At 36.1% G+C, this 21,158-nt stretch overlaps 1 protein-coding gene across 12 annotated transcripts in view; it reads left to right on the top strand.

The window, feature by feature from the left end:
* The window catches only part of INPP4B (inositol polyphosphate-4-phosphatase type II B), a 696,813-nt gene that overhangs the window by 579,720 nt on the left and 95,935 nt on the right, over positions 1 to 21,158 (top strand). For 11 of the 12 annotated variants that reach the window (XM_003129178.7, XM_084972777.1, XM_084972780.1 and 8 more), the window contains one exon: positions 11,619 to 11,775. In XM_003129178.7, coding sequence (XP_003129226.4) covers positions 11,619 to 11,775 — 157 coding nt within the window. The remainder of the gene's footprint in view (positions 1 to 11,618; positions 11,776 to 21,158) is intronic. The other variant, XR_014812874.1, reaches the window with a different exon arrangement.

Raw genomic sequence — 21,158 nt, forward strand, 5'->3', positions numbered from 1 at the left:
ATGGTCCTCTTATTAAAAAAAAAAAAGATGTTGCTCCAGGCGGCTATAAAGTCAGCAGGAGAATGGTCACAGAAAAGCACCTGAAAAAATTACTAGTAAAGGGAAATAAACCAAAGAAGCTGATGTGATAGGCGCTCTAATTGGGCAGAATAAGGCAGGAGCAAAACCAAGGTTTCTCTCTCTGGGGAAGAGGAAACCACGTGTTTTCCTGAATCGATACATAATCATTATCCAGGAATCTTTTGAAGGATGTGCACATCACACACACATTCAGCAGGAAACTCTTTACTGTATCATATGTTAAACCAAGAAAATGCTGCATTAGATGCTAAACAGGTAATGATTACTTTTCCTGCCACCCTAAATTTAAAAGTGTGCAGGGAGTAAATTATTTGAAAGGCACAGAAATCTCAAAAAATCGCTGTCTGAAGGACTATAAAGTGATGCCTGTTCTTTCTTTTGGTAAAATTTCTATCACAGGAAGTACAGAGCTGGGCTCCAAGAGGTAAACGCTGAATAAGTATTTGTTGTTGCTGATTAAGATTGCCTTTCTCCCATGGAATCATTTTCAAAAGAGCAAATCTAATATTTCTCCCTTTTACCTTCACCTTCTTCTTCGATTTATTCACAGCTCCAAGGCGTCCGTACCTCTTACCCTCTCTGAAGTTCAATTTTCTCAACTGCACAGTGAAAATAACTGCACCTGTTCTGCTTTAGCTCTTAGTGTGGTCCTGAGATAAATGATTTACCTTTGTGATAATGCCTGTGACCTGGAAAGGCCTAGGCAAATGCACTGTGTTATTTGGAATTTCTGTTCTATGTTTCCTTTTTCTTTTTCTTTTTTTAAAATATCTGCTTGTTTTCCATTAAAACTGAAGGTATAGTTCATTTACAATGTTGGGTTAGTTTCAAGTATACAGCAAAGCGATTCAGTTATACATGCACATAACAAGTACCTATATATGTATATGAATATATATATAAAGAATATATATGTGTGTATATATATATATATTCTTTTTTCAGATCCTTTTCCAGTCAGTATTAGTTATTATGAGATATTCAGTAGAGTTCCCTGTGCTGTGCAATAGGACCTTGTTGTTTATCTATTTTGTATACAGTAGTATATATATGTTAATCCAAAACGCCTAATTTATCTCTCTCCCCCACCTCTGCTATCCCCTTTGATAACCATAAGTTTGTTTTCTATGTTTATGAGTATGTTTCTGTCTTATAAATAAATTCATTTGTATCATTTTTTTGGATTCCACATATAAGTGATACCATGTGATATTCATCTTTGTCGGACTTACTTCACTTAATATGATAATCTCTAGATCTATCCATGTTGCCAATATGTTTTCTTTTTTAAGATATGTAAATTACATAATCTTCTTAGGATGATCAATACTACTCCTTGCAATAAATGGGAAAACTGGATAGATCATAAATTTGGATGGTTAATTTTAAAGAATTTGGTTGGGTAGATAAAGACTAGCACTTGTATTTCATTTAAGTAAACATAGCGTTAATTTTTTGACACTAATGATTACCATTTTTATATCAAATCAAGTGAGAATTTTGGAATTGGTACCTTTTGTTTTCATAAGTCTCACCTGATTGTATTATGCAAACCCTCTCTCACACCTCGCCCTCCTCCTGCTGCTCAAATTTTCCTTCTCCTTCTCTCTCTCCTTATTTCGTTTTCTTTGCATAAATTTTGAGACCTTCTGCATCGCAGGTGCTCCAAATGGAGCATAACACTAGAGCGTTAGGTCCTAGGGCTCAGAGTCTGGTTGTAGATAAAAATGTGTTAATAAATAGGTACAAAATGTTGAGACGAGGATGGGAAGAGACAAGTAGAAGAAGATGGGCTTTGCTAAAGAGGCTTCAAGTCAACATTTTAAATACAGAAACTCCTTATGATGGGGAAAGAAGGGAGAGCGTGGGGAACATGGTGAGTGGAGGTTCATGGGAAGCCCTTCAGTTCAGCGGGTGTTACTGAGCCCCCATTCTGTCCAGGTCACTGCACAGCATGCTGCGGACACAGAGGTGAACTGCCCACGGCTGCAAGGACTCCATAGCCTCTTCAGGGCTCTAGTGACACAAATGGCAATGACAGCTCAATTTAGGGTTATGCATGGGACGAAGCTGGAGTCTGGTGGTCACAGAGGGATTTCCAGAAGTAATTCCTGAGGTTTAAATGTGAATAAAAGTTAACAACTCAAGAAAGAGTTAACAACTCAAGAAAGAAAGTTAACAACTCGAGAAACTCAAGAGTTTCTTGTTAACTCAAGAAAAGTTAACAACTCAAGAGTACAATTTCTTCTGTACAGCAGAAATTGACAGGACATTGTAAATGAACTATAATAAAAATTTTTTAAAAAGAGAAAAAAAGAAAAAGAAAGAAAGAGGATGAGGCGGCCTTTCAGACAGGAACATATTAGCTGACATATGGAGAGAGGGGTTGGGGTGTGTGTGTGTGTGTGTGTGTGTGTGTGTGTGTGTGTGTGTGTTCATGAGTTGTTTATTTGTTTAAAGGTGGTGAAATTGAGCATATTTCTTACTCCAGAAGTCATTTGAGAGGCCAAGAGACAGAGACACAATGACTGATGGAGGGGGGTCCTTACAAAGAAGATAAGATAAGCAGTTCTGGTAGGCCAGTGGAGGGCGATCCTGGGCAGAAGTGTCCTCTTCTGCTGAGAGGGCAGAGAGGGTGTAAAAATGGACCTTACTTTTGCAGGGGTGGGTGGGGCTGGATGGCTTCTTGTTCTTTGTTTTAAAATATTTTCCTCCAGTTTTGTGGAGCTAAAACTGACACATAATACTGTATTACTATGAAGTGTACAAGGTAGTGAAATATGCATATGTATACATATACATTTCACACACATATATATTTCATCATATATATAAATATGTATGTGTGCATATATATATATGTCACATTTTCTTTATTCATTCATCTATCGATGGACACTTAGATTTTTTTCCATATCTACTGTAAATAATGCTGTAATGAACTTGGTGGCACAGATATTTTTGAGACAGTGATTTGTTCCCCTCATGTACCCAGAAATGGATGCTCGATCATAAAGTGGTTTTGGAGGCACCTCCATACTCTTCTCCACGGCGGCCGTACCAACTTAAATTCCCAGCAACGGTACACATGGGCTCCCTTCTCTCCACACCCTTGCCGGCACTTGTTATCTTTTGTCTTTTTTGTGTGACAGCTGTTCTCACAAGTGTCGGGTGTATCTCCCTGTGGTTTTGATTTGCATTTCTCTGGCAATTAGTGATGTTGAACACCTTTTTGTGTCTCCTTTAGAAAATGTTCAGTTCATCTCCATTTTTAAAGTATTATTTAAGGTTTGTTATTTGTGGTTGTTTTTGCTATTGAGATGCACAGGTTCTTTATATATTTTGGGTATTAACCTGGAAGGTTTCTTTTATCATAAAAGTAAAAATCATGTGTAAAGAGAAGGGGCAGGGAGGACAGGCTAAGGAGGGTGGTATAGGTTTCAAATAAGCACCAAAGAAAATGGGAAGAGCTGCTTAATAGCCCCATTTAAAAAATGTGGGAAATCCCAGTCCTTGTGAGGGCTAGCCGAGATTCCAAGAGGAGTTTGCGAGGATGTTGGCTCACCTTTGGTGGCTCTTGCGAATATCTTGGTAGGGAAAAATGCCGGACCTTTCTTCCAGTTGACGCTGGAGCGCCTTCTCGGTTTCCCAGGTTTTTTTTTTTAAATTTCCTTCAAAGGCAAAAATAGTAAGATAATAATGATCTGCATCTTCCTCTTTCTCTCCTTTCAATTTGTGAATTTCCTCCAGAACACATCATTTCTAGGAAGCATAAAAATGCTCTGATAAATTCACCATGATTACAAGGAAAATCTTTGCCACTCAGATAAGTGACTTCTAACTCTCTTCTCCTGATAGAATTTTACTGTATTTGCAAATAATAACCAAGGTTGATGGCTATATAACATTTTTTAAAAATTTTCCTTTACACAGCACTTTCTTTTTCAAAGACCCCTTTGTCAAGGGATGGAAATCTTTTATTTAAAAAAACAATCAGCCAAAGTCATAGCCATTTAATATTATTTAAGAAATCTTTCTCTAACTTTAAAAAGTTAAGCAAATCCAAAGAAAATGTAGCTAATTGGAAATGCCTTTAGATATTGTGCTATTAAATGAATTGGAAACATAATTTTTTATGCCACTTTTCTTAGTTAATTAGATGTTAGAAAAGTTTCGGCACTGATTACAAGTCTAGTTGACTTCCTGAAATAATTCAGTGTTTTGAACAATTAATTTAATTGGGTTTCTGTGATACTATATGAAAATATTCTCTGATCACATAGGTGGGTTTAGGTTTGCACGTCGGATTACAGTAGCTCCATTAAAAAAAAAAAAATCTATTTTATTTACTTTCTAGTAATGACTGTAGTTTTAACCCTTACCTAAATTGAACACCGGCATGTAATTTCTCATAATGAATATTTGAAAAGTAAGCACATGTTGGTAAATTATTCTTGAATTCTACTGAGCTGATGCATGTAAAAACCTTTGTTTTGGGGGTCAAGAGGGAGAATCTCTATTCACTGTAAATCGGTGTGAGACTGTCCTTTCTCTGTTCAACATCTTTTGCTGGCAAACTTGATGGCATATGAATCTGGATAATAATTATCTAGTCCATATGGAAGCAATTGAAACTAAAATGATATCCGAACAAAAAGAAGTCTCTTATTTGCCGAATTTTACTTATTAAATAATTGAGAGCTTTACAGGTTTATTTTCCTGAGAAGTTAGTAAACAGTTAAACCCCAGAGGAGTATTGGGATTTTATGACAATCTGTGCAAAGCAATAGACTAATACAGCATTCTTCATCTTTTAGCTGGTAAAGATGACATACTGCTTTTCTTTCTCTACATCCCTACAACAGATGCTTCCAGCAGCTGGGATTCCAAGATTAGTTTGTCCAAAATATGAAAGCATGTCATCCAAACAAAGTATTAAGTTGACCCAGTTTTTGTGGCTCCCAGTAATTATACTGTCCTCTGGAACACTGTGATTTAACTTCAGCATTGCTACAAGGATGGATCTGGGGCTAAATCAGCCTACCCTCATTCAAAATTGTGACACCCCCCCCCCAAAAAAAGAGATAAACTCCTGACCCATTCCAGCAAATTGCAGAACCAAGAAAACTGTAATTACTTAGCCATATCTCAAACCCATCTTTTAGGTTTTTTTTCTATATCAGGCAACATTTCAGCCTCCAAATTGGCCAATTATTTTTCCTCCTTCATGTTGTCAGTGCAAATCAAATTTTAGCTTTTATTTTCCATTCTTAAGCTAGGAGAATATTCATTATGCCTTTTTTTTTTTTTTTTTGTCTTTTTGCCTTTTTTTTATGGCTGCTCCCGCGGTATATGGAGGTTCCCAGGCTAGGGGTCAAATCGGAGCTGTTGCCGCCAGCCTACACCAGAGCCACACCAATGCAGGATCTGAGCCGTGTCTGCGACCTACACCACAGCTCACGGCAATGCCGGATCCCTAACCCACTGAGCAAGGCCAGGGATTGAACCCGCAACCTCATGGTTCCTAGTCGGATTCGTTAACCACTGCACCACCACGAGAACTCCTCATTATGCCTTTTAAAGGTAAAATGTGTTTATGTCAGATAAGCACAATAGAAGGTCCACATTAATCCATAATAACCTTTCAATTATTTCCTAGATTATAGAAACAATAGCACAAATTCACAGCAATCCTTATGTGAGGCATCTTTTTAATAAAGTTCCTCTACAACCTGAAAAAAAAAATTGTGGTTTCTCTGTAACTTAATATTCCCAGAGATTGAATTCTGGAATAAGATTTACATCTTTCTGACATATTCCTTACCAAATTCTCACAGTTCATTTTGTGCTACACCTTTCTCTAATGATGTGTAGAACAAATATGAATGTTTCAGGTTGACATGGGTATGGATGGAGCTATTTATATTGTGATAATTGGTAGCAGTGAGCAAATATGTTTGCAAAATATTACAGACTGTTGAGGACAAAACATATCTAGCCAGAGTCCTCCTCCACAGGCAGTCTGCAGTGATCTGTATTCTCAACTTCTCTTGCCAGTTTCTGTCTCCATCTTAGCCCTTATCTCTAGGGAAATTAGTTAAGGTCGTGCATAATGCAGAGGAACCTATGCAAATTGATATTCAAAGGCAATTCTGTTCAGTTCTCTGACTGGCTAGAATTATTCTGTGTGAAGCCATTGACCTGATCTTAATAAAAAGAAGATATATCATTCTCATTTTTTAGAGGTAATGAATTCTTATGGACAATGAGATACTTACCTGTGATATAACTTTATTCTAAAGCAATACCTTATGACTTAGTTACCTAAATCAGTAAAATGTCCACTAATATATGACCATTTATCTCCAAATTTTATGTTATAGATACATAGAGATGTATGTGTATCTACATATATAGGCATTCCACACTAAAAAAATGTGTACAATAAAGCATTATTCTTGCATCTCATGATCACACAGCCTTGTGAACACCGAATTGTACCAGTTGTTTGTATGTCTGTTTCCTCCATGAGTGCATCAACTTTATAAGCGCCTAAGGGGCCAAGACGATGTCATATTCACTTCTGATGTCCTTACAGTCCACAGTACTTGCACATAAAAGGTACCCAATACTCATTTGTAGAATAAATTAATGACTTTGAAACTTCCCCTTAAATTATTATTCTTGTTTTCCTTCTTACTTGGAAACATGGGACTATTTAAATTTCATACAACTCGGCACTATATGGAAGTACCTTTTCCTCCATTAGAATTTATGAATTTTTTGAGGATTTTGTTTCTCTTTTCCAATCAAAAGCATCCAGTTGGGAATTCCTGCTGTGGCACAGCAGAATCTGCAGCATCTCTGCAGCACCACGATGCAAGTTTGATTCCCCCACAGGGCACAAGGATCTGGCATAGGTTGCAACCACAGCTAGGATCTGATCCCTGGCCCAGGAACTCCATGTGACAAGAGGCAGCTGAAAAAGACAGGCAAAAAAAAAAAAAATGTAGTCACCTCTGAGGTGACTATTCAAGTCATCATCACAGTGGTCTCCAAATATAGAAATTAGTGAAAATCAGGATGGACACAGAACATCAGAGACGACCAAAGTTATGAACATGATAAAATAAGGCCTCCAGCAGCTTCCCAAAACCCAGTGGTGTTGATTGTAATTTTATTTGATCATTTGCATGCCAATTTCAAACACTGAAATAATTTGCACTGAAATAATTTCAGATGTCTCCCAACAAGTACACCTTGGAAGCTACTATTTTCCCTTGCCTCAGCTCTTTCTTTTTCATTCCTGAGTCACACATGACACTAGGGTTGCCTGGTTTTGTTACTCTTCTTACAAGGAGGGGACTATCAGAAAGGATAGGCAAAGACAGGGAGAATTAGGCCCGTTGTTCCCTGTGTAGCAACCGCAAGTGTTCTATCATCTGTTTTCTTGATGGATGGGAAACATTCCTGAACTTCTCCTGTCCATTTCACCCAGGAGAAATGTGCTTTAAATACTTCTCTGATATTAAAGTCCATAAAAGGTGATTAAGCAAAGTTCATGACTGTCCATTAAAACGCACAAATGTTCTATTCAAGAAAAGAAACCCCAAATGAGATCTATGTGGGCATGCATATTCATGAAATCTTGCCAGTTTCTAGATTTTCCCACATGCAGTTAATACATTCACCTTCACTCCCCTGTTTTAGGCTCCTAATCCAGTGTTTTATCCATGCTAGTTCAATGTATTTTTCAGAATTCATGTAAGAATAAGGGAATGGATGGATTTGCTGAATCAGCAATTCATCTTCCAATTCAAATCAGTGTTTTTAACAGAGATTTTTTTTTTTTTCTATGTAATGGTGACTTCCCTGTGGTTTTATGTTGGAAACCATCATCTCCTTTGGATACTTTCCTGACTCTTACAATGGTTCAGTGTCAGATATTTTGATGTGCCTGTGTATAATGAATATGCAAATGTGCATACACACACCTTAGAAATTCATGCCTGCATTTAAATCAAGTGCCCTTAAACTTTAATGCATTCTAATGTGAATAGTGAGATATTGTTTCCTAAGTAGAAAGTTTTGAATATCCAAAATTTAATGAGTAGCTAAAAGAAATACTAAGGTATATATAGGCAGACTATTGATTTGTTTTTTTGTTTTTTTGTTTGTTTGTTTTTGTCTTTTTAGGGCCATATTTGCAACATATGGAGGTTTCCAAGCTAGGGTTCTAATTGGAACTGTAGCCTATGCCACAGCCACAGCAATGCCAGATCTGAGCCACATCTGTCACCTACACCACAGCTCATGGCAACATCAGATCCTTAACCCACTGAGCGAGGCCAGGGATCGAACCCGCAACCTCATGGTTCCTAATTGGATTCATTTCCACTGTGCCATGTCGGGAATTGATAGTTTTGAGTACATTCAATTAAAAGAAATCAAAATGGTTGCGTGCAACACACTCACTAATGTTACATAATTCAACCAGCTCAGTTATCTGATGGTCCGCAGATAACATCCAATTACCAATTTAAAATCAAAAGTTTTAGTCAACCAGTAGAATCTTTTTGCTTATTTTTAAACTTGATTTCATATTTTATTTCATATTTTCAGTGAATCGAAAGCTTTAGTGTCAGTGTGACGTATTTTAGGGTGAACCCAGCAATTTAGAATATGAGCTTAATTCTACCTTCATTTTAAAGATACATGTGATAATATTTCTTATAGTTGTACCTGAATTTATTTTTACTCCTAAGTAGCAGGTTGTTAAGTCAGTCAACAGATGTTAATCAAGCAACAATAATGCCCAGCAAAGCTATAGGTACTTGGGGGAAAACAAATTAAGTACAAAATATGGATCCTGACCTCAGCAGCCCTAGCATCTAATTCAAGCGAATGGCAAACACTCATAAAACAAGCAAAGATATTGAGAGATAGTCCCGGAATGGAGGTGGTAATGTGGTACCCATTAAAAATGTTGAAAGGTTCCAGAAAGAAGTTATATGTCATTTGGAGAAAATGAAAAAAAAAAAAATACCTCTATTCTTTCCTTTTTTCCTTCCTTCCTTCCATCATTTGTTGATTCAATTCTTTTATCTTTCTATCACCCATGAGTATTAGAACCTGAGAATAAAAGGATGAGTAACTAATATTCATTTCCCTCATAGAGCCCACTGTCAGAAAGAAAAAAATAGATTAAGTGGGGAGAGAGTAGCATGAAGAGTTCTTGGAGATGGTGAGACTTGAAAGGGCAAAAATTTGAATTGATGGAAGGTAAGGGAGAAAGCCCTCGAAGCATAAAAAGCAGCATGTGTCAAGGTAGAAATAATAGTTCCTCCAAGGTTTACTTCATACTTTTGATGTTCAGCACTCAGCAGGCAGGTAGCAGATGCCTAGAAAATATATGTTGAGCTAATTAGCAGCGGGTTTCCAGGACAGCAAGGAGACTGACCTTCATGAAGCATTCATTTTGAAGACTAAAGAGAAATACGTAGAATTTTCTAGGTCGACCCAACTACAGAGGCCCCTCTAGGCTGAGAGCAGAATGAGATCTTGCTGCATGACCAAGCCTGTTTTGGATCAGAGGAATGTTGGCATGAGCACGGTGATCAATGAAGATGGATGTGGCTCTCTCGTGTGTAAACCTGGCCATATGAGAGCTAATCATATAGGTCTGGGCAAGACCTGAACCAGAGGGTTATGGAGAGGTCACTGCTGGAGAAATAATGGCTGACCACCTGAATCCACTTGAGTAACTAAGGACAGGATGAGGCTAGTAGTGCAGTTATTGGGAAATGAAGGTTGGGGATTTTTACATGAGTGAGTGGGTGAAGTTAAGCAAGATAATCAATAGGAAATAATGTTTGGGGACTCTGACTTAATTCTAATGGATGTCTCATATCTGCTATTTTCAGTGGACGTGATATGTATGTGTGTCTGTGCGCACATGCACAGATATGTATATTATGTACCTTGGGCCATGTATTCGCCAATTTGTGCCGTAAAGTGTTTTAGGTGCAACTCCTCTCACCTAACAGTCTGGGTAAAGTTAGAACTCAGAGAGAGGAGCTATCAAACTTTGGTAAGAACAAAGGTTTGCAGGGTGGAAGAACAAGGTCAGTATAGTGCAAATTGTACTCAATCAACTCGAGGGTAGACTGAAGCTTCTTTTTTAAAATGAGATTGGCCTTGTTAATTTACTAACCGTTCTAATCAAAGTGGGTAGAAATTGGTAATGACAAGTGGGAAATTGTGCTTGGAGATAAAGATATAGCAGGGGCCCATATCAGCTCTGATTTAGCCTTTACATTCTTGCTGATCAAAAGTTGTCCTTAGAAAAGTTGACCAGCTAAGCATTGCTGAACTTTTTTTTTTTTTTTTTTTTTTTAGTTAACTGCTGATCCAAAGCAGTTAGGATTTCTCTTGATGCCACCAAACTCATAAATGTGTGGCATGCTGAGGAAGCACCATGTTCCCTGCTCCCATGGCTCCCTCTGCCAAGGGCAAAGCCCCCTGATGACGTCCATCAGATGCCTGCATCTCTTTCCATTGGGTTTGACCTGTGTGTTAGCTTAGGTCCTAACCCAGAATTAAATAAGAACTAAGACCAGTTCCTGACTCAGAATGGAATAAGTATTGCTGCTTGTTCCCTTGACTTTGGCCCTCATTGCTGAGCCAAAATTGATAGCCATTTCACCTTTAAGAACCTGGGTTGTCTGAAGGCTCTGTGAAGGTCAAGGACATTAAACTCTATTTAATAAAGGTTTAAATTTTCCATTACTTCCATCACTAGTAGGATAATGACTGCTATTTGGGGGAGGGAGCAGGGGGGAGGCCCAGCAATCTATTTTTCTGATAGGTTGTTGTTGTCTTGTTTTATTTTGTTGTTTAGTTTGTCTCTAAACCTTTCCTGAGGCCAAGGGGCTAAACAGAATCTGGAAGCTAATCATATTTCCTTCATATTTCCTTGCCCTGGAAAGGGGAATGGCTGGAAGGACCATCTACTGCAGCCATATTCTTGGGCTTCTCCCCACCACCCCCCACTTCCTGGGAACATTCTTTTTTTTTTTTTTTTTTTTGTAAGGCCACATGTGTGGCACATGGAAGTTCCCGGGCTAGGGGTCGAATTAAAGCTGTAGCTGTCGGCCTGTAACACAGCCACAGCAACGCCAGGTCTGATCCATGTCTGCAACCTACACCACAGCTCACAGCAATGCCAGATCCTTAACCCACTGAGTGAGGGCAGGGATCAAACACACATCCTCATGGATACTAGTTGGGTTTGTTACTACTGAGCCACAATGGGAACTCCCAATAAAAAGATTTGTAACACCTAAATTATGCTTTATTAAGAGAAAATGGATTTCTTGTATATCCAAGATATGGCCAAATTAATGGGGCTATTAGAGCTACTCAGTCTGCATTCTTCTGATTGCTCCTTCCCCTGCTCCTCTTAAATGGATTCATCAGATTTTGCCTTTGCTTGTTTTTGCAATAAAAATGTGTAGTGATACTTATGCTCTTTTCAGGATAGGGTGTGGGCCAATGTGGGGAAGAGCCTGAACTGCATCATTGCTATGGTGGATAAACTGATTGAAAGAGATGGCTTCAGTGAAGGAAGCAGCAGCAGCAAAGATGGAGAAAAGGACCCCTCCTTAGTGGATTCCACCATAACTCATCCAAAGGGTAAGGAATCATTTATTTCCAATCATTGACTGAGTAAACAAAATGCAAAAGCCAAGATAAAATGAGATAGAAAAATAGGAGTGAATAGTGCCTTTGATGAAAGTGCTGATAGTGTGCTTTTCCACTGCTCCGGCTGGGGTGATGGAAGGCTATTTATCAAATTGCATCTCAGTTGTGTTTTCAGAACTGCTTGCAATGCTCTTTTTTTTTTTTTTTTGCTACGTAAAAACATTCTTGAAAGAAGAACAGTGTTTTCTTTTAAAGAGCCTGACATAGTTTAATCTACATTTACACATTCCTCCAAAATTTTATTAGGAAGAAAAACAAGCACCTGCCCTTAAAACTCTTAGAAACTTTGCGGAGTATAAGGATATCTCGAATATAAGGATATCTCAAGTATAAGGTGTCTCAAAATGATTTCTGTAAAGAAGGCAATATAACAAAATGCTTTTTGCCTTATTCTGAGGAATTATTTTGTAAACTATTTCAAAACTCTATAAAAAGTTTATTCCCATATAAGAAGAATGTGTTTATATGTTATTCTAAAAACATAGTTTCTTATTTTCAAAGTCTAGATTTTCATGGATGTATGTATAGATACATACAGATGCATATATATGCACACACGTGGCTGGCTGTGTCGCTATAGACACACACATATATATGTATATATATATAGAGAGATACATTAAAATGTATGGCTTGTTACAAGGTTGACTAGCAAATATGGTAATTAGAATTTTCGCTACAGTTATCTCTCTTTAAATGGCTTCTTTTTGTTAAGATTCTTTGTTTCTTTGATTAATTTTGAAAATCAAAGCTAACATAGCCTCATCCTCTTATGGTAGTAAGAACTTCTATTAGAGTTGTCCCAGCTGGGTATCTTAACTGTTTGGGAAAAAAAACAGTTGCCCTCCCTCTTCTTCTAAAATCTACTCTTCCTTTTCCTTAAGGAAAATTAGTCATAAGAAAATATGAATGCTTATAAAATTAAATTTTTCTCAATTTGTTTTCCTGATTTTTCATTACTTACATTTTCGTCAGGAGTTTAATTATGGGAAACATCAATCTTTCATCACTTGATTAACAGTAGAACCATTTCAAAGTCACATTTGTAAACGATGGATTTCTAAAGTTTTCCTGTTGTAGAGCGTCCTCATTCTTCACAGTTCATTCACGTAGGTTGGAAGTCTACACTAATATTCTTTATGTTCTACTTGAACTAACTGCATATGGGTATTTTCTCTTTTTAATAATATCAGTTTTATTAATGAAGCTGGTCCGTTATATAACTTTACATACATCAAAATGAAAGCCTGCCATAACTTATGTCATAAGTAAATAGTCTACTTCAGTTTTCTTTAATTGAATATTTATTGACTATCAACTATGAGCCAGACACTCTACTCTGCTCTGGAAAATGAGGTAAAGAAGCAGAACCCATATTAGTGTCGTGTTCTGTCCATGGATAGGTGTTCTAGGCATAATACTTTCTGGCAGAATAAGATTAAGAGATTAAGGGACCCTGAATTTTGTGACATTTTTTGGTTTTGATGTTTCTGAAAACTTCTCATTGATGAGAACAGAGTTCCAAAATATTTGAAATTGGGCATTTATTCATAGGTTATATTTTATCAGAAAATTATATCTGGGCAATCAACATTTCAATTTAAAAAGTAAAAATATTTGGTAGGTAAATCATCTGTAAGATTATGTGAATCACTTTCATTTGAATGTAAGAACTGTTTGGATATAGTCTAAAACCAGATGGAAGTTACTGAGTCACAGAATTCACAGCTAGATTGCCTTTGTGCACGGTTAGAGTCAGATTACAACTTCATGCCTTCTAAGTGATTTTATTATTTCTATTTTCTTATCCGTATTTATTTCATCTGTTCTTTTATGTATATAATCATTTTAGGGGATAAGACACTATTTAAATCTATAAATAAAATACAGACTTTGGTCTGAAAGTTATTTAATACGGTATTATGAAATAATTCTAAGTTAAAACTTTTGTAACATTCAGTGTGTTAGACAATTGTGTATTCTGTTTTGGCAAGGACATTGGTACATAAAAGAGGGTGCCTAACAAATACAGAGTATTACTAATGAATAATGTGCTCAATTATACTTAAATTATGGATATTGCTGCATATTTGGAGCTGAATTGATTAGCTCAATCAATTATTTAATAAAAATAAAATATTTATTAAATAATAAAATAATAATAGATAATAAAGATAAAAATACTTAGTATTATTATTTTTATTTTAATCTTCCTCTTAAGCTCAGGAAAAAGCACTTTCAGTTCCCACCCTGAATTTTGTCACATGAAAAGTTCAGTAGAGAAATTAATAGTGGCTTTCTGACCTAATATAGAGCAAACAACCTAAAGTCACACATTTTCCTATACCATCCCCTAAACTATTTCAGATAAAGATATTTGAGATAGACATTCACTATATGTGACTCAATTTACCTGTACTTTAATTTTTTTTTCTTTCCAAGGCCCCACCTACAGCATTAAGTTCTCAGACTAGGGGTTGAATCAGAGCTGCAGCTGTTGGCCTTCACCACAGCCATAGCAATACTGGATCACCCACTGAGTAAGACCAGGGATCGAATCTGCATCCTTACAGACACTATGTCAGGTTCAACTCACTGAGCCATAGTGGGACCTCCTGTATTTTTTAAAATTTATTAGAAAAAATTTTTTGTAAATTTGAGAAGAAAAACAAATAGGATTACATACCATTTTGGTTTTATTTCTATCAGACAAATATTTTGCATATATCTTGTATTTATACACACAACACCAAAAAATCTGTAACCAGAGTACACAATGTAAATGCAGATGTATTTCTTGATATCCTGCGTATCATTATATTATGAATATTTCCTGATAAATGTTTTTCTGGAAATAATGAGATTATGATGACTGTAAACTAATACATAAAAAAGAAACCACTATTTTAGATATTTCACTATAATCATGCTGCAATTAACATGTAGGCATCTTTGAATATTTAAATCTTTAATGACATCTTGGAAAATTTTCCTCAATGTTAGCTTGCTCCAAGTGGAATTATTTTCTAAGAAAGAGTTATCCTTTCTTTCTCATGTATTTATTTATACAATTACTTATTTGTACCAGTGTGGGCTCATGAATACTTATTTTATTCTTTGGTTTATAAGCCAATACTGCTACTATTTATTCAGGGCTCAAATTATTCTAGAGTTTGTTATCGGGAGCTCTTTTCAGGGGCCTTCTGACAGCTTCTCTGCCACAGGCTACTTATTCTTTTACCTTCTCACATACTTTTCTTACTTCTTTCCTCACTCCCTTACTCTCTGGTACCATAAGGGAATTATTCTAGGCGTATCTGTATTTTCCCTGCCCTGGCTCTAGGTTCAGCTATTTGCCAAGGAACCCTGGTTTCTTTTTTTCTTTCTTTTTTATTTTTTATGGTATAGTTGATTTACAATATTTCTTCGATTTCTTTTGTACAGCAAAGTGATGCAATCACACACAGCTCTCTGCACTGTAGCATAGGGATCCATTGCCTATCCTTTCCAAATATAACCTTTTCATCCAAAAACCCCAAACTGCCCATCTCACTCCCCCACCCCCCATGGGAACCACAAGTCTGCTCTCCTTGGCTGTGATCTGTTTCTGTTTTGTAGATAGGATCATCTGTGCCATATTTTAGATACCACAAATAAGTGATATCATGTGGTATTTGTCTTTTTCTTTCTGTCTTCACTTAGTATGAGACTTTCTAGTTCCATCCATGTTGCTGCAAATGGCATTAGTTTATCTTTTTTTATGCCTGAGTAGCTTTCCATTGTATATATGTACCATAGCTTCTCAATCCATTCATCAGTTGATGGACATCCAGGTTGTTTCAATGTCCTGGCTGTTGTGAATAGCACTGTGATTAACATAAGGGTGCATGTATCTTTTTTAGTGAAAGTTTTGTCCAGATACATGCTCAGGAGTAAGATTGCTGGATCATATGGTAATTCTTTATTTAGTTTTCTGAGGTGCTTCCATACTGTTTTCCATAATAGTTGTACCAATTTACATTCCCACCAACAGTGAAGGAGGATACCCTTTTCTCCAAACCCTCTCCAGCATTTGATATTTGTTGACTTGCTAAGGATGGCCATTCTGACTTATGTGAGATGGTATCTCATTATAGTTTTGATTTGCATTTCTCTAAAACTTAATGACATTGAGAATTTTTACATATGCCTGTTGGACATCCTTCAGTCTTCTTTGGAGAATTGTCTATTTAGATATTCTGCCCATTTTTCAATTGGGTTGTTTGGGTTTTTTTTTTGTTATTGTTGAGTTGTATGAGTTGTTTGTACATTTTGGAGATTAGGCCCTTGTCTGTTGCACCATTTACAAAGATTTTCTCTCATTCTCTAGGTTGTCTTTTCATTTTTTTGTTGAGTTGTATGAGTTGTTTGTACATTTTGGAGATTAGGCCCTTGTCTGTTGCACCATTTACAAAGATTTTCTCTCATTCTCTAGGTTGTCTTTTCATTTTTTTAAAGGATTTCCTTTGCTGTCCAAAAGCTTTTGTGTTTAATTAGTTCCCATTGGTCTATTCATGTCTTTATTGTCATCATTCTAGGAGGTGGATCAAATAAGATGTTGCTGTGATTTATGTCAAAGAGTGTTCTGCCTATGTTTTCCTTAAGGAGTTTTATAGTATCTGACCTTTTATTTAGGTCTCTAATCCATTTGAGCTTATTTTTGTATGGTGTTAGATAGTGTTCCATTTTCATTCTCTTACAAGTAGCTGTCCAGCTTTCCCAGCACCATTTAGTGAAGTGATGATTTTTCTTCCACTGTATGTTCTTGCCTCCTTTATCATAGATCAGCTGACCATAGGTGTTTGGGTTTATTTCTGGGCTTTTTGTCCTGTTCCACTTGTCTATATTTCTGTTTTTGTGCCAGACCATATTGTTTTCATACTGCAAATTTGTAGTATTGTTTGAAGTCAGGAAGCTTGTTTCCTCCATTTTCATTTTTCATTTTCAATATTGCTTTGGCTATTTGGGGTCTCTTGTGTTGCCATTACAAATTTTAAAATATTCTGTTCTAGTTCTGTGAAGAATGTCTTTGGTAATTTGATAGGGAATGCATTGAATCTGTAGATTGCCTTGGGTAGTATAAGCATTTTGACAATATTGATTCTTCCAGTCCAAGTGCATGATATATCTTTCCATCTGTGTCATCTTTGATTTCTTTCATCAGAGTGTTAGAGTTTTCACAATATAGATCTTTTGTCTCTTTAGGTAGGTTTGTTCCTAGGTATTTTATTCTTTTTGATGCAATGGTAAATAGGATGGTTTCTCTGATTTCTCTTTCTGATCTTTCATTGTTAGTATGTAGAAATGCAGTGGATTTCTGTGTATTAATTTCATAGCCTGAAACTTTGCCAAATTCATTGATGAGTTCTAACAGTTTTCTGGTGCTGTCTTTAGGGTTTTTTAGGTATAGTATCATGTCATCTGAAAACAGTGATAGTTTTACTTCTTCTTTTCTAATTTGAATTCCTTTTATTTCTTTTTCTTCTATGATTGCTGCAGCTAGGACTTGCAAAACTATGTTGAATAATAGTGGAGAAAGTGGACATCCTTGTCTTTTTCCTGACCTTCATGGAAATGTTTTCAATTTTTCACCATTGAGAAAGATGTTAGCTGTGGGTTTTTAGTATATGGTTTTTACTATTTTGAGGTATGTTCCCTCTATGCCCACACTCTGGAGTTTTTATCAGGGAAAAAAAAAAAAAAGAAATTGGCATTGAGTTTTGTCAAAAGCCTTCCCTGCATCTATTGAGATGATCATATGGTTTTTATTTTTCAGTTGGTTGATATTGTGTATCTCATTGTTTGATTCGCAGATATTAAAGAATCCTTGCATCCCTGGGATAACTCCCATTTAATCATGGTGTATGATCCTTTTTATATATGTTTGGATTCGATTTTCTTGTACTTTGTTGAGGATTATTTGCATCCATGTTCATCAGTGATATTGGTCTGTAATTTTCTTTTTTTGTGGTATCCTTGTCTGGTTTTGCCATCAGGGTTATGGTGGCCTCATATAATGAGCTTGGAACTGTTCCTTCCTCTTCTATTTTTTGAAAGAGTTTCAGAAAATTCGGTGTTAACTCTTCTCTGAATGTTTGAATTCACCTGTGCAGCCATCAGGTCCTGGACTTTTGAATAAACCGCCTAACCTTACAACTTCCTTACAACTATAGAAGGAAGAATAGACAAAGCCCAACATTAGCAGAAGGAAAGAAATCATAGAGATTAGAGCAGAAATGAAATATGGACAAAGAAAACAATAGAGAAGATCAGTGAAAACAAGGGTTTGTTCTTTGAAAAGATCAGCAACATTGATAAATCTTAGCCAGATAAAAAGGGAAAGGGCACAAATCAATGAAATTAAAAATGAAAAAGGAGAAATTACAACTGACTCTACAGAAATGCAAAGGATCATAAGAAACTACTATAAGCAACTATATGCCAATGAAAGGGACAACCTAGAGGAAATGGACAGATTCTTACAAAGGTACAACCTGCCAAAACTGAACCAAGAAGAAACTGGAAATATGAACAGACCAACACAAGTACCAAAATTTAAAATGTGATTAAAAACCTTCCAAGGAACCCTGGATTCTTTTATTGGAGAATAGCATTTAGAAACCAGCATCTCAGTGGGTAGGGACATCTTGATGATTCTTTGTAGTAATAGGTACTCTCACCAGCAGTACCTGCAAGCACTCTTTTAACTTCCCAGGCTAAAATATTTTCACTGATTTCATGCCATTTTTGATGAAAAATATCACATTGTAATTTCTGATTATTTGCAGTTTGGTATTATATAATTTAATATAGTATTTCAAATTGTTTTTGATAATAAAATCTATTTCTTCAAGGTATTTCTCTCCAGCTCATAGCTGGGGTGAAAAAGTCATTACATTTTTTTTCTTTTTTTTTTTTTGTTATTTCCCCAATACAATTTTTTTTTCTACTGTGCAGCATGGTGACCTAGTTTCACATATATGCACACATTCTATTTTCTCACATTATCATGCTTCATCATAAGTAACTAGACATAGTTCCCAGTGCTACACAGCAGGATCTCATTGCTAATCCATTTCAAAGGGAATAGTTTGCATCTATTAACCCCAAGCTCCCAATTCACCCCACTCCCTCCCCATCCCCCTTGGCAACCACAAGTCTATTCTCCAAGTCCATGATTTTCTTTTCTGTGGAAAGGTTCATTAGTGCCGTATATTAGATTCCAGATATAAGTGATATCATATGGTATTTGTTCATTTTTTCTTTACAGTTAATTAGTAAATTGATTTGGTGAGTTCAGTTTGAGACATCTGGAGTTTATTATTCTGTATGATGTGCTAAATACCGATAAATATTTTTTGTCACATCAGTTATTAGTAATTATTTTCCTCAATATGATTTATTTTTCCTTATAATTGAATTCTGCAAATATTCAGTCAGTTTAATTTTAATCAATAGAATAACTGTAATCTATTTCTGATCAATTAAACAATTTAATCAAACTTTGTTCATGTGATTTTGACTATTGTGTTTTAAATAGGGATACATTTTTAAAACTTGTAGTTAACCCTATGGCAGTCAGTTTTTCTTTCTTCATCTTTTATTTTTGTATTTTAGCCATAATTTGTGTTTCTTTGTTGGTTAAACACTTGGTCTTCTGTGGCTATGTTTATTCATTTTTTATTTTCCTCTATAACCTGCAGGTATTTCTCTCTTCAAGTCGCTGGTTTTTCTTTTTACAATGTATCAATTTAATAATATTTTAAGCCTATAGTTTTGAAGGGTTTTGTTTGTTTTAGATCCAGGATATTGCAATATAACTTACTTCATAAATTTCTTTTTGGGGTTACTATGAACAGGGCTAAGAAAAGCAAAACTTTCTCTATATTCTGAGCGCAAGTAATAGAATAACTTCTCCAAACTTCCATGGCTTATATATATATATTTTCTTCTCTTTTTTTTTTTTGTCTTTTTAAGGCTGCACCCATGGCCTATGGAGGTTCCCAGGCTAGGGGTCAAATCAGAGGTATAGCTGCTCTATACCACAGCCGCAGCAACGCCATATCTGAGCCACGTCTGTGACCTACAGCACAGCTCACAGCAACGCCGGATCATTAACCCACTGAGTGAGGCCAGGGATCAAACCTGCGTCCTCATGGATAGTAGTGAGATTTATTTCTGCTGAGCCACAGTGGGAACTCCTATTTTTTTTCCTTAATAAACAAGATTGTTCTTTTAGTTTCTGTATCCTTCAGCATACTTATATGAGTTCCCTGGTGGCTCAGTGGGTTAAGGATCCAGCATTGTCACTGCTGTGGCTTGGGTTTGATCCCTGTCCCAGAAATTTCTGCAGGCTGCAGGCACAGACCAAAAAAAAAAAAAAAAGCTCATAAATACCTAGTATGTGAGTAATGTCACATGCCTTCAATTTCGTAATAAATTGGGAAGTCAAGGATAAAACCAGTGAATTTAGAATCTTAGATTTTTATGTGCTCTTAAGGATTATTAATTAAATCTTCTAAATTATGTTAAGAAGCTTACCTACAATATCTCTGCCAGTTTTCACCTAGCCTATGATACACATTTCCACTGCTAGAAAATAATTTTTATTTTCTAGAGTGGCATACTCCAGGTTTAGATCTAAATATGTTTTCTTTAATTTTGCCCACTAGCCCAGATCTAATCCTTTGCAATAAACATAATGAATTTACTTTTCTTTGTCCACATCATAACCTAACACATCTAAAAGCAACCATGACACCCTGCTTGGATTGCCACTTTTTGGGTCATTTTTCAAAGATATAACATCAAGTGTGGTAACACAGAAGGACTAATTCCCTACTTTAGGATACTGTTCTTCTTTCTATTAAGTTTATATTAGCTACTTTGACGGTCACATCTTACTAGTAACTCCACTGAAATTCACCAACCTTGCTAAATTTGACTTACCATGCAGGCTTCTCAAGATTCAAGTAAAGTTTAACCACCACTCTGTGCTAGACATTGTGATATATTAAGGGCACAGGGAGATTAAGACATGGTCTATCCCAATTCTGCTGAAGAGATTGATGTCTAAACCCATGACTGCAATATAATACACTTTTGAGTACACTCTAATAAATACCTGTTTCTTTCATCCATCATGTCTCCTGCCCTACTCAGGTTTATTTTATTCACATCTTGTAAACATTCCCTGTCCACTCACAGAAGTAATAGATAAAAATGATGGGAAAGCAGATATAAATATAGATCCTTAGGACACATTAGTAAAAAGA

Source organism: Sus scrofa, chromosome 8, assembly GCF_054392235.1.
Source record: "Sus scrofa isolate SSC_HxYL_T2T_F1_AM1 chromosome 8, Sscrofa_HxYL_maternal_Yorkshire_Landrace_v2.0, whole genome shotgun sequence".
Classification (NCBI taxonomy): domain Eukaryota; kingdom Metazoa; phylum Chordata; class Mammalia; order Artiodactyla; family Suidae; genus Sus; species Sus scrofa.